This window comes from Acomys russatus, chromosome 3 (assembly GCF_903995435.1).
Source record: "Acomys russatus chromosome 3, mAcoRus1.1, whole genome shotgun sequence".
NCBI classification, from domain to species: Eukaryota; Metazoa; Chordata; class Mammalia; order Rodentia; family Muridae; genus Acomys; species Acomys russatus.
Genome location: NC_067139.1, coordinates 28,103,099 through 28,116,067, shown reverse-complemented (window position 1 = coordinate 28,116,067; position 12,969 = coordinate 28,103,099). Strand labels below are relative to the sequence as shown.

At 40.4% G+C, this 12,969-nt stretch overlaps 1 protein-coding gene across 1 annotated transcript in view; it reads left to right on the top strand.

Annotated features, from left to right (window-relative positions):
* Positions 1-12,969, top strand: part of Dtnbp1 (dystrobrevin binding protein 1) — a 77,168-nt gene that overhangs the window by 26,124 nt on the left and 38,075 nt on the right. The window contains exon 6 of the mRNA XM_051170676.1: positions 578-710. Within this exon, the coding sequence (XP_051026633.1) occupies positions 578-710 (133 nt within the window). The remainder of the gene's footprint in view (positions 1-577; positions 711-12,969) is intronic.

The window sequence follows — 12,969 nt, the reverse complement described above, 5'->3', positions numbered from 1 at the left end:
GTGTTTAATTTTCCTAAAGTTTAATAAGAAATACCAAGAAAATCTGAAGCAGTCTTGATAGTTTAAACTTTTTTGAAAAGATACTGTTTATTTTATTTTATTTTTTAAGAGATTTATTTATTTATTTTATGTATATGAGTTTTGTCTTCATGCACAGCAGAAGAGGTAATCATATACCATTACAGATGATTGTAAAGCACCATGTGGTTTGCTGGGAATTGAACTCAGGACCTCTGGAAGAACAGACAGTGCTCTTAACCACTGAGTCATCTCTCCAGCCCCTGTTTATTTTATTTTATCTTATTTTATTTTATTTTTAATAATGTCTGTGTGTATGTCTATGTGGTGATATGTATACATGTTAGTGTAGGGTGTGCCTGTGGAGGACAGACAGAAGAGGACATTGGAGTTACAGGCAGTTGCAGGCCATCCAATATGGGTGCAGGTCCCCTGGGGGAGCTGCATGCTTTCCTAACTGCTGAGCCACCTCTCCAACAACAATGTTGAAACTCTTGTCTTTTTGGCCAGTGATTTGGACTTGACAATTGTTTTTTTCTTTTATGTTATATACTTTCAGCTCATTTAGAGACAAGTTTTGAAGAGATAGAAAATCACCTGCTGCATTTGGAGGATTTGTGTGGGCAGTGTGAGTTAGAAAGACATAAACACTCACAGTCCCAACATCTGGAGAATTACAAAAAAAGTAAGAGGTGAGTTCAAAAGCCACAACATTGTGATCTCAAAGTGTTGATTACATGCTATTCTTTTTTTCTAATTATTGCATTTATTTATTTGTTTACTCCCCCCTAACCCCTTCTGTGGTGTGTGTGTGTGTGTGTGTGTGTGTGTGTGTGTGTGTGTGTGTGTGTCCGTCCGTCCCAGGGCAACTTGTGAGAGATGTTTCTCTCCTTCTATCGTATAGGTCCCACTGAGCCATCTTCCTTCCCCTATTCTTCATATGTTGGATTGGTGAAGATAAAGGTTTAACATATAATATTCAATAGTAAGCTCTCCAATATTTGCTTGTTTGACTTTTAAATCACAGCCATTAACAGTAGACCTTGAGCTCTTATAAAGTTTTGCTTAGTCTAGAATCTTCTTGACTAGTATTAATAAGGACTTCTAAAAATAGCGTATTGTTAATGAATTTAAATATTGATTTTAATAATACTGATTATTCTATATGTATAAGAAAGATGGTGTATGCCTGTCAGTGGTGGTACACACCCTTTATCCCATAATTCATGAGGCAGATGCAGGAGCATCTCTGAGTTTTGGGCCAGCCTAGTCTACAGAGTAAGTTCCAAGACAGCCAGGGCTACACAGAGAAACCTTGTCTCAGGGAAGCAGGGAGGGACAGTCAGATAGAGAAAGAGAAGGGGGGAGAAAGAAAGAAAACGAAAAGAGAGATGGTGTGTGTGCTGATTGAAGACACAGGAAACAATTGATAGTCTCAGATAGGCTAAATTTTAAAACTTTGTATTTCTCAAGGAAAGCAGGATACTAATTTAGAGTGTTGTGACAGTTTTAAGCCTAAGAATGTGGGTGATAACATTTAAAAGGTGAAGAAGTTAAGATAGCTGATATGTTGGTTAGACTTTTTAAGACTTCATCTGAAAAAAAATGTAGGTATTTGTTAATACTCAAAACATCTGCATACAATATTGAGAAATGTAAAGCATTTTATACCAGTCTATTAAGGCACTTGCTTTATTATTTAAATTGAGGTAATGTTTTTATTCTGAAGTGATGACTACTGATTTAATTCAGTTAAAACAAAAATGAAATTGGGTCTGATGTTGTGATACATAGTGGAACTCAGAAAGAAGAGGCAAGAAGATTGGAAATTCAAGGCCAACCGTGGCACAAGAATCCCTGTCTCTAAAAGATAATAAATATACAATTGGAGTGACTAGAAATTTCCTTAGACACCCGATCTTGATATTTCCCCCTCTTTTTCTACCTGTTTGGTTTTGCAAATAGCTTATCAACATCCTTAGCTGTAAAATAGAGGTGGCACACGCCTTTAATCCCAGCACTCGGGAGGCAGAGGCAGGCGGATCCCTGTGAGTTCAAGGCCAGCCTGGTCTACAAAGCAAGTCCAGGACAGCCAAGGCTACACAGAAAAACCCTGTCTCGGAACCCCCCCCCCCCCCAAAAAAAGAATTTTTGTCAGGGATATTGAAGAAAAGAGATGGTTTTGGCGTCTTTTGTTTTGTTTTGTTTTTGGAAAGCCAAGTAAGAGCAAACCTACTTAACCCACAGAATCAAATTCCGAATTTAGTTACCTTGTATGTTTAAATGTGAGCAGCAGAAATTATCCTATGAGGCTGTGTTTGATCTGCTTGTAAACTGCAACCTTTTTGAAACTTTGAGGTGACCATCTCTTTTGAAACTTTTAAGAAGCAAATCAGCCTGGTTATAAGACTAACAATAGTGTAAATAATTTTGATACAACACAGAATTGAACAATTTTATCCAAACAAATCTAGCCTATTTTTATTTATGGAAGACACACTAAAGTTATAAAGAAGTTAGTTGTTATAACTCAGAAGAGCAAGAAGGTAAAGAAGAAACAGCAGTTAGCAGAGATAACGTCAGTGTTCCAGAAGGTGCAAGAGCACTGTGATGACTGAACACAGAACAGCTCTAACCTGCGTGAGACTGAGGGCCTAAGAAGAACTCAGATGTGAAACGTGCTGCTATGAACCTCAGAACTCTGGAAAGGCTCAGGGACTGAAGCATCAGTAACCTTGAAAGAGGAAGTGAGCTGAGAGCAGGAACTTTGGGTGAAAGGACAGACAAGTTTGATCCTTGCTTGAGTTTGTAGGGCCCAAGAAGTACCCAGCGTAGTGCCGAAAGGTCCACAGGCGCACTAGCTAAGGATGGTAAAACACTTCAGGGAGGCTATTTTTTCCTTTCATGAATCTGAAAGACCAGTTGCTTAGCAGCACTGGAACTAAGTAATTACTACTGAGCTAACAAAGATGGTAGCTGCAAAGATAGTTGGCTCAAAGCCAGGACTGTATGAATTCATATACACTTACACCAGTGCGCTCCAGGCAGCCAGGGTGAGAGGGATTTCATTAAGCAATGCTATGTGGAATTGAGGAAGGTGCGTCCTGGCCTGTCCATTCTGTTCAGTAAATGTTCAGAGGTGCTGTCCAAGCTCTTGGTCCACTGGGCATCTGCCCAAGAGAAGAATGTGCCTTAGAGCATCATTAGTGCTGATGAGGTGACCAGAACCCTGTGCTAAGTGGCAAAGCCTGCAGTCTCCACTGAGACTGTGAGCAAGGCTGCCAGACCCTGGCCTCTGCTGCACTGAAGACTGTGTGGGCAAGTGTGCTCTTTTGCCCCTTATAAAGCTTATATTGAAATACATAAGCAAATAAATACATTTTTAAAAGAAGGGGAAGAGGGAAGACGGGGGAAGAAAAATGATTTATTCTTAGCAAAATATTTATCAGATGAGGAAATAAAATCATTTCTAAGCATAGAAGTACTCTGGGTTAAATCACATATACACTTTGTCAAGAAATTACTGGAGGATATAGTCCACACACAAGGGAGCCAACCATGCAGGAGCAAGCGCCATCCTACTCAGGAAGGAGGCAAAGAGGACAGTGTCCAGAGTAATGGTGATCTCAACCCAGAGGATATTGCTGAGTGAGTCCAGCAGTTGCTAAGAACAGTGTTTCCAAGAGGAAATGGTGTGAGCAGGTTGATAAGCCCAACTATGTTGACACTAAATTAGTTAAGATAGGTTTGTTGGTTTTGTTTTTCCCAAGAAAATAAGAACAAGGCAAATACTAATTCAAGGGAAAATAGAATTTTTAGGACAGGACATAAGACAGCATGGCTCAGTAACAAAAAACATTCACAAAATACTGTGATCCTTAAATGCAGAATCGTGATACAGTTTTTTGGAGAGCTAAACATGAGAGCATTTTTGTGTCAAAGGGTAATGGGGGAGGATCTCAAAACAAGTTCTCATGTTGTACAACAGAAAATCAGTAGTGTTTAAAATAGAAAAAAGAGCCTCATTTTTGGCATATGATTTGTAAATAAGCCAGTGCTAGAAATAATAGAATAGAATGTGGTTGCCTGTGAAAAGCTCGATATAAAGGTAGAGTGAGCATCAGCCAGGGACCAGTTTGTATTGTAAATAAACCCTCACAAGTGCTGATGACTTAAGGAATGTACCTGTACTATAAATACACAAATCAAATTTAAAAGTTTCTTACTTGCTGCAACATTCCCAGAAGTGTTTTACATGAGTTGTTACTGATCAAACATTCCGTGATCAAATACATTACAGAAACCCTTACTTGCCTTACATGTCAGTATATTAAAAGCTCCGAGAATTCCTGGAGGAAAGACATTTGTTTGACTCTGTTTCACAACTTTCTTCCTTATAGAACCAATTTGCATATAATGCATATTAAAATAAGTACCTTAGTATTCTGTATAACACTGAAAAATTTTAAAATATTGATAGCAAGAAATGAGCTTGGGGCCGGGGGAGAGGGCTCAGTGGGCAGTAATGTGCTCGTCTTATAAGCATGTTGACCTGAGTTCTAACCCCACAACCTACATAAGAAGCCAGATTTGGTAGCATGTGCTTGGAGCATTGGAGAAACAGAGAACAGAGGGTTCTTACAGCTTGTTGATCAGCCAAGCCTGTTTGAAGGCAGGGCAGCCCTGCAGGCATACAAATACACCATGCCTGTAAATATGCCATGCAACATCTTGCACCATAATCTCTTTTCAGAGCAAAAAAGGAACATCACTTGTTTATCTGAACACCATTTTGTTAAAGAGGTGGCATATATATATTTTAAGAACTCACACCATTTGAGAATCAGAAACTTAGGCTGTAATGTCATGGTGTGACATTAATTTAATGGCATGTGTGCTGGCTTACTGGTGTGCCCATGCCTGTGAAGAGCCGACAATAACCTCGGATATTGTTCCTCAGGCATCATTCACTTTTTTTTCCTTCCATTTTTTGTTTTTTGGAAACAGGGTCTCTCATTGGCCTGGAGCTCATCAAACAGGCTTGGCTGCCTACAAAATTCATGCTTGAAATGCACACTGTTGAGTTACCAAAATCAAAACAAAGCAAATAGCAGGTTTTGTAACTTTGTGGCTTTTTGTTGGCCTCAATTTGTGGCTGTCTTTTGCTCCAGGTTAGCCTGGCCTGTGGCTTATACATTTCCTGAAATGTAGTCTAGACAACTGAATAGGGCTGAGAGGTGGGAGAAGAGAGATGGCTTTGCACACTGTGCTTTGTTCCTGTGCATCTCCTCAGCCGCTCCTGTGTGCCTTCTCATTCAGCAATTCAGTCCCAGCATAACCTCAGGTGGGCAGGATAGCAGCCGTTGGACTTGAATCACAGAATGACTTGCATAAAATCATGTAGCTACTTCTGGCCATCATCAGACCAGAGTTTTAACTCCTACTTCTCTGCGAGCTCTTCCTTTTGTGTTGGTATCAGAGCCTGTGTAGGTGAAGAAGGATGTCTGATGTCTTGTCATGTTTGGGCCTTCTCAGTGCAGAGAATGGATTTCTGGTCTTGCCACAGCAGGAGTGTGAGCTATGCCCAGTATTAACTGCAGCTTAGAACGGTTATCATCCTCATGGTAGTTGTGTGGTTAGAGGCTGGGAATACCAACTGCGTTTGAACAACTGCATGTATAATATTACTGTTACTGATACCTTTTTGTGTCTGTGTTTGTGCATGTTCATGCAGGTGTACACAGATTCTGTTGTTGTGGAGGCCAGAGTTCAACATCGGGTGCTGTTTTCAGATGCCATCCACTTTGGTTTTTATTTATTTGTTTTGGGACAGGGTCTCTCATAGGTCTGATGTGGCTGTCTAGCTAGCTAGCCCCAGTGATTCTCCCATCCCTGTTTCTTCCGTTATGGGGTTACGGGTACATGTGCCAAGCCTTAACTTCTTACAGACTCTGGGTCTTCAGTTCAGGTCCTCATGCTTGTATGGACTCAAGCACATTATGAACTGAACTATCCCTCTTGTCCTGATGAAAGTCTTTATGGACAGGGACTGCCTTGACAGATAATACTCATTGTGGTGTGGACAGAACATGATTTGGGGCAGACAGGAAACCATACTCTTAGCTGTGGGCTGGTTGGGAATGTATGTATTTAGCCCTACAAGCCAAACTCATGGATCTCTTGTAAATGTTTTTGTAACCAGTTATAGATAGATTTCTTGTAAAGAAATGAGTGACTATTTACCATGTGAGCCAAAATATAGGATTTAAAAGCATGTGCATGCTTCTCTCTGGCTAACAGTTATAAAAGGGCTTGGGATTTGGATGCGGGTCAGCTTACATTTTAGTCATGGAACACAGGGAACACAGGCAAAACATGTATAAAATGATAGTCCCGGGTGGTACACTAAGCTTTGGGTGAGTGGAGTGATGAGATAGCAGGAAGGAAAGGGTAGGCTTCTTTAGGTGTCAGGGAGACCTTCTAAGAAGTTAAATAGAGCTGATCCTGAATCTGAAGGTTGCAACATGAAGATTGAAGGACTATACTAGTCCAGGCAAAGGGACAGTAGGAACAGAGGCTTTGTAACCTAAATTATAGATGGGTTTGTGAGAATGAAAAGGAACAACTAAAAAGAAATATAGAATTTTTATCTTGTAAAATTTTAATGCCAATTTTAAGAAGTGCTTATTGGAATTCTATCACAATAAGCTTACACTTAAATTTTTACTACATATATGTGTGCGATGGTGCACATGTAAATACACAGGGCAGTTTGTAGGAGTTGGTTCTCTTTATCCTGTAGGTCCTGGGAATCAAACTCAAATCACTATGCTTGGGGGCAAATGTCTTTATACACAGAGCCATCCCACTGGCCCTGAATGACACTTAACATCATAGAAATCTGGGCTTGGTGGCACATGCCTCAGTGATGACAACAAAAACCACATAATACACATCATGCATAAGGATTTAACTTAAGATATTTCTTATTTCCAAACTTCTGGAATGCTTAGATTTTTCCGTTTTAGTACACAGCATACCATTGGTACATCTCCAGAGTTGGTTATAAATACCTCATAGTTTTTACGGTCTTCTGTGGGTTTAGGGGCATGCTAATCCCTGGGAGCCCCTGACACTGATGTGTCTAGAGTCTGAAATTTGGTTCTTTCTTAGACTCTCTGTCCTGTTGGTTAGAGGTGATGCTCATGTTTCGAGAGGGCTATCATTCCTTTTTCTCTACACTTAGAGATTCACACATTCATAGCTCATGGTAAGGACTGTCTCCTTTTCCTTAGCTTATTTCATGGCAACATATGGTCTGACTTTAGAAAATCTATGCAATAAAGTGTAAGCGATGCCAGTGAGAAATTATGGCACACATCCTATAGCAGTGACCAGTAAGTGTTCCAGAGCTAGCCTGCCTAGCTCCTAAAATGACTGTCCAACCAACATGAGCAGGTGGTGTGACCAAAGGTCTAACTGGCATGTGTGTCTTGAGTGCTTAGATTGGCAGGAGGCAGGCTTGGCAAGAGTGTGACATACAGCCTGCCTTTGCTGAGAATTAAACAAAGGAAATTGGTGTCAGTCTCCAGACTGAAAATGGTTCTGAACGGCAAGAGACGCATCAGAGCCTCTTCCCAAAGGAAAAGAGGAATGCAGTAGCTGGTTCCTGTGCTGTGCTGTGGACTTTGGATGCTCCCTGGAAAGTGGAGTGGGACACAAAAGAACACTCCTGCAAACCCTGAGAACCCTCCACTGGAGAGGTGGAGGCAGGAGGATCAGAAGTTCAGAGCCATCCTTAGCTTCACAGTGAGTTCAAGGCCAACTTGAATTGCATGATAAGAAAAGAAAGAAAGCCGGGCATGGTGGCGCACGCCTTTAATCCCAGCACTTGGGAGGCAGAGGCAGGCGCATCGCTGTGAGTTCGAGGCCAGCCTGGACTACAAAGCGAGTCCAGGACAGCCAAGGCTACACAGAGAGACCCTGTCTCGAAAAACCAAAAAAAAAAAAAAAGAAAGAAAGAAAAGAAAAGAAAGAAAAAGAAAAAAAAAGTGGGGCAGATGAGCTCCTAAAGCATCCCTCATGAAAAGGCAGTGGCTCTCTCTATCTACCCAAGGATGAATAACAGGAACCAGATTTACTGTCCATGTGATGTGGTTAAAACAAAACAGACAACAGAAGTGAGGTCATGCTTCTTAAGTCACTAGAGTTTGAACAAAGAAGAAATAAAATAGGGCTTGACAGATAAGTGAGCAGTGTTATTGCCATGGTACCTGCTGTCAGGGATGCAGTGGAGAGAGGGTTCCAGCTAGAGCCTGACTAACTGAATTGAGCATACACAGCTGAGAGCCTGCAAAGAAGAAAGCAGCTAGAGTTGATGGGACACAGAAGTAAAAGGAGAGAGTAGCTCAGGGAGAGAATTCCAGAGACTACCCCATACAGGATGGGAAATGTCCAGAAGCACTGATAACAGTTGTTGTTCGCATAGTTCCTGTTCTCAGCATCTACATGAAAAACTCTTAGCTCCTGGTGCCCTGGGAAGCACTCAGAGAAGTTGGAGTCAACAGAGTGTGATTGCCCCGCGACTGAGGGCTGCTCTAGACCTCTGCAACAAATCCCAGGCAGGCATGCAAAGGATCAACAGTTTCCAACTCAATTAACAGCATCTCAAATAAAGCTCATGAATATTTATAGGAATACAAAAGTATCTAGTGCTCAAGATAAATGTCTGGCTTGTAATCAGAGATTACTAAACATATTGAGGATAACCTATCAATCAAAACCATTCAGAATTGACACATGTTAGAATTAGCAAACAAGAATAGTATAAATAGCTACTACAGCAGTATTCTGCAAGTTCAGAAAGGGGGTGGAGAGATGGCTCCATGCTTAAGAACATTTGCTGCTTTTGCAGAGGACCAAGATTTGGATCCTAGTACCCACATAGAACAGCTTACAGCCACCTGATGGCCTCTTCTGGCCCCATGGGCATCTGCACTTGTACACAAAGCTCTCCCCGCGCCTCCCTCCCCATATACACATAGTTAAAATGAAAGTTCAAAAAAGTTAAACAGAAATACAGAAAACATTTTTAAAGGTCCAATCTATGTCTCTTCTCTATTTTTCTCCTTTAATATTTCTCTTCTCAGTGCCACTTCTGATGGTTTCCAGGTGATTAATTAAAAGAATCTGGAAAGTCCCATTTTACCACAAATTGGTAATTCTATTGGTTCAATAAATGTATCATCATCACTTACATCGTCTTTCAGAATAAAATCTAAGCCTATGAGTTGGCTAGCTCTAAAGTGTCTTGGCAGCTTTTGTGGTCACAGGACAGATGTAGTCAGAACAACTTTTTAGATCCTTGGGCTGTTTTGTTTTTGTTTTTGAACAGTTAGTATCACTTGTTATCAGTATTAAAATCCTGAGAGATTTTTGCTTTAATCTGAAATCACCTTTTCTGCCCACTGTCATCCTGGTCTATCAGCCACTGACCCACTGTGCTGTAAGGGGACATGTTTTCACATGATACCACATCCTGGTAGACTCCTAACCATTGGCTAGGTAGAGATGAATGGTTGGTTGTCCTTTCTCAGAGAGGTCTGGTGAGATCCTTTCGGGAACAAATAGTCATTATAAGTTCTGTCCACCTGCCATAACAAAGGGATGCTATCTAATTATGTCCTGTCAATGCATAAAAATAGGAAAACAACAAAACTCAGCCCCTGTATCAAAGGGAATAAATAGTTTCTTATAGAACCTGGGAAACATGGAAGAGATGATAGAGTCTTCATGTTCCCTGGTGGAAGCAATTTCATGGATGTGTATAGTAGCAGAACAAAGCAAGCCATAAATCAAGGTAATTTTAAAATATGATAGGTACATCAGAGAGGTGGTCACAGTAAGATGGGGGGGCTCTCTCCTGTTATGTTTGCATCTCTGAGTCTTATTTGATTTCTACACATACACTTCTTATAACACTCCACAGATAAATTGATTAATGTGGCACTTTTATTTTTTTATTTTACCTTCATAGCTCAGCCCCCATTTGTTGGGGGATAATCTGATGTATTTTGATGCTAATTACGTTTGTTGTCTGACCCACCTTTTGTTTAATAAAAAGCCATCTCACCTGGGCGGGGCAGGAGATAGGTGGGGCTAGGAGAGAGAGGAATTCTGGGAAGAAGAAAGAAGGACTGCCAAGAGGAGAGAGACCTGAAGTGAAGAGAGGAAGGCTGCCCTGGGTTAGCTGGAGGAGAAGCACATGGCCAGTGTGGATGGAGAATCCAGCCCAGATGAAGAATATTAACAAGTATTTGGGAATATTGATGGGAGGTAGCTTGATAAAAGTTATTAGAAGTAGATGGCATGGGATTGAGACAGGTATCCCATGCCTGCCCCACTATGGGAGGTAATTCAGAGGATTGATATCTGCCTGCCCCAGGTTAACTAAGGCTATCTTAAAATATAACAAGTGTCTGTGTCTTGATTGATTGATAGCCAAGCCTACTGATAATACATGTAATTTATAAACAATACCCATTGCGGGGGCAGAGGTGATTAAATGGCCTTTTTACTCTTTCAGAACACTAGCTTTTAAATTTTAACATTTAAAATTTTGAATGTTTTAGTTTCAGGGTTCCCTATACTGCAGTTTGAAAAGGTATTTTTCTGAATTCATTTAAGTTTATAGTATGACACACTCCAAAAGAAAGCATTTCAATTCTACTTACATAATCATCTGAAAATAATATGCCCGCTTAACTAGATTAGTTGCTAGAACATGAAAATACTGTTGACCTATGAAAAAATAAAAGATTCATATGCCACTGAGCATCACCAGTTTAAGAAATCACTTCCTGTGAGGTAACATGTGACCAAGCCTTGTCAAGAGTGGAGTACCGTATCTGCAGCTACAGCGGACAGCGGAGCAGTGAACACTGTTGTTCTTCTTCAGTCACTGCGCTTGACAGTCTCTGGGATCTGACTCTGTCCTCATCTACTGTGTCTTTCTTTCTGTGGTCACTCTATCTTTACTAAAGATAATAAGTACTGTTACTGAACTTGGGTCATAACCTGTGCCACAAGTCAGGTCCTCAGTATGTTTATTAAAAGTGGAAAGATGAAAAAATAAGATTAATTCGATGTGGCCTCACTGGGAAGAGGAACATGGAGATCCAGCAACTCCTCTAAGTCGGCTTCAGTTCTGGAGTGAGACCAAAGTTTAAGTAGAGGCCCAAGGATGTGCACGAGGCTTATGCACATGCCGCAGCACCAGTATGGAGGTCATGGGAAGACTTGAGGATCACTTCTCTCCATCATGTGTGTACCAGAGATGAAATTCAGGCCATCAGGCTTGGCAGCAAGCCATCTTGCCAGCCCAGGGTAGGACATTCTTTTATTATTACTTTAGATTTTGTTTTTGTCTAAGGAATGCAAGCCACTTGGACCCATTTCCTAAATTTTCAGATTGTTTTCCCTTGTAAGAAAATTGTTTATCTTCCTTGTCCTCCCAGCAAAGAAAGGCAAATCAGTTACTGGATTGTAAATGTTCAGAAAATATAGTATGGGAGAAGCTAGGTATAGGCGTTGCCACAGCAGTTTTACAATCCTGTGTATGAAAGACAGCTTGGATTTTAGCTTTTAATGGTTAATCTTTTAAAAAGCTACTTTACAATGTTATTTCTGAGTCTTCCTAATGCCAGGTAGAATAGCTCCTATTCTAGGGCTAGAGCTGTTTGTAGGTCATCTGTAGAGAGTTTTCCTAATACACCTAAAGTATTTTGGGCTAATTTTCATCTGGAATATTCTACATAAAAGTCCCTGTCATTCTCTAAATCACCTCTAGTAAAGATTGTGTCACTGTGTCAACATTTGCAATTTCCAGGCTGTCTTAACCTTGAAAGGGCAGATGTGCTGAAGTGGAGAACAGATCTTTATAAATGATTGGGTCCATTTAACACTGTACTTTGGTTCTCACAAAGAGCAGATAAAAGCCTAGGAGTGCAATACCACATAGTTGTGCATGCCATGCTTGTTTGTGTACCTTGTTGCACAGATATTTTCTTGGGTTTGATAGTGACTTTATGCCAACTAGCCCTTCTGTAATGAGCTCACCCTCCATGCAAGACTATTTGTTGGCAGATAATTTTCCAGCTTCTAAATGCAAGTCGGCCCGCCACACACACACACACACACACACACACCCGTGCTTTTGGTGCTGAGATGAATTTTCTTTGTTCAACAAGGCCAATGACTAGCAGTGTAGTTAGGAGCTTGGGGTGTTGAGTTGCGTTCAGAATCTGCCAAAATTTTAATAAGACCTGGAGTGTAAATGATAGATAACCGTATACTCCAGGAGTCTTTACTAAAGAAACTTAACTCCTCAAATTTCCTTTTTATTAGTATTGATACAGGGAAAAACCATATAATTACAAAATTATGAGAGAAAATTGGAATGTAACTTGCTGTGGCCTCTTTATCTCAAAGTATTGATTTTATGGAGCATTATCCATTTCTTCCACTGTGTATTGCCTGAGGAAACCATGCATGTTAGCATCCTTACCTGGCATTGCCATTCAGCAAACCAACAGATGCCTAGAGCTATGTGGCTCTTCAGGGGCAGGCTGAGCTGTGAATGTCAGTCTTATACTTTTTTTTTTCCTCATTTTTCTTCTTTGCTACTAAATGGAGAAATAAATACTGCTATTCTAGATAATTTTTAGTTGAAAACCTTAAAATCTATTCTTTAATATTTATCAAAATTATAATAAGTGCTTTTCTGAATTGTTTCTGCATAAGATGGACCACATATGGCAATAAAATGTCTGTATTCTTACATTTTGTTTTTGAAACTTAAATTTTAGTAGAATTTTTGAGCCATTAGGAGGTAAGGGCAGAAATGACAATCATTATTACTTCAGTCTAATTGTGTTGATAGTTTCAGTGGTG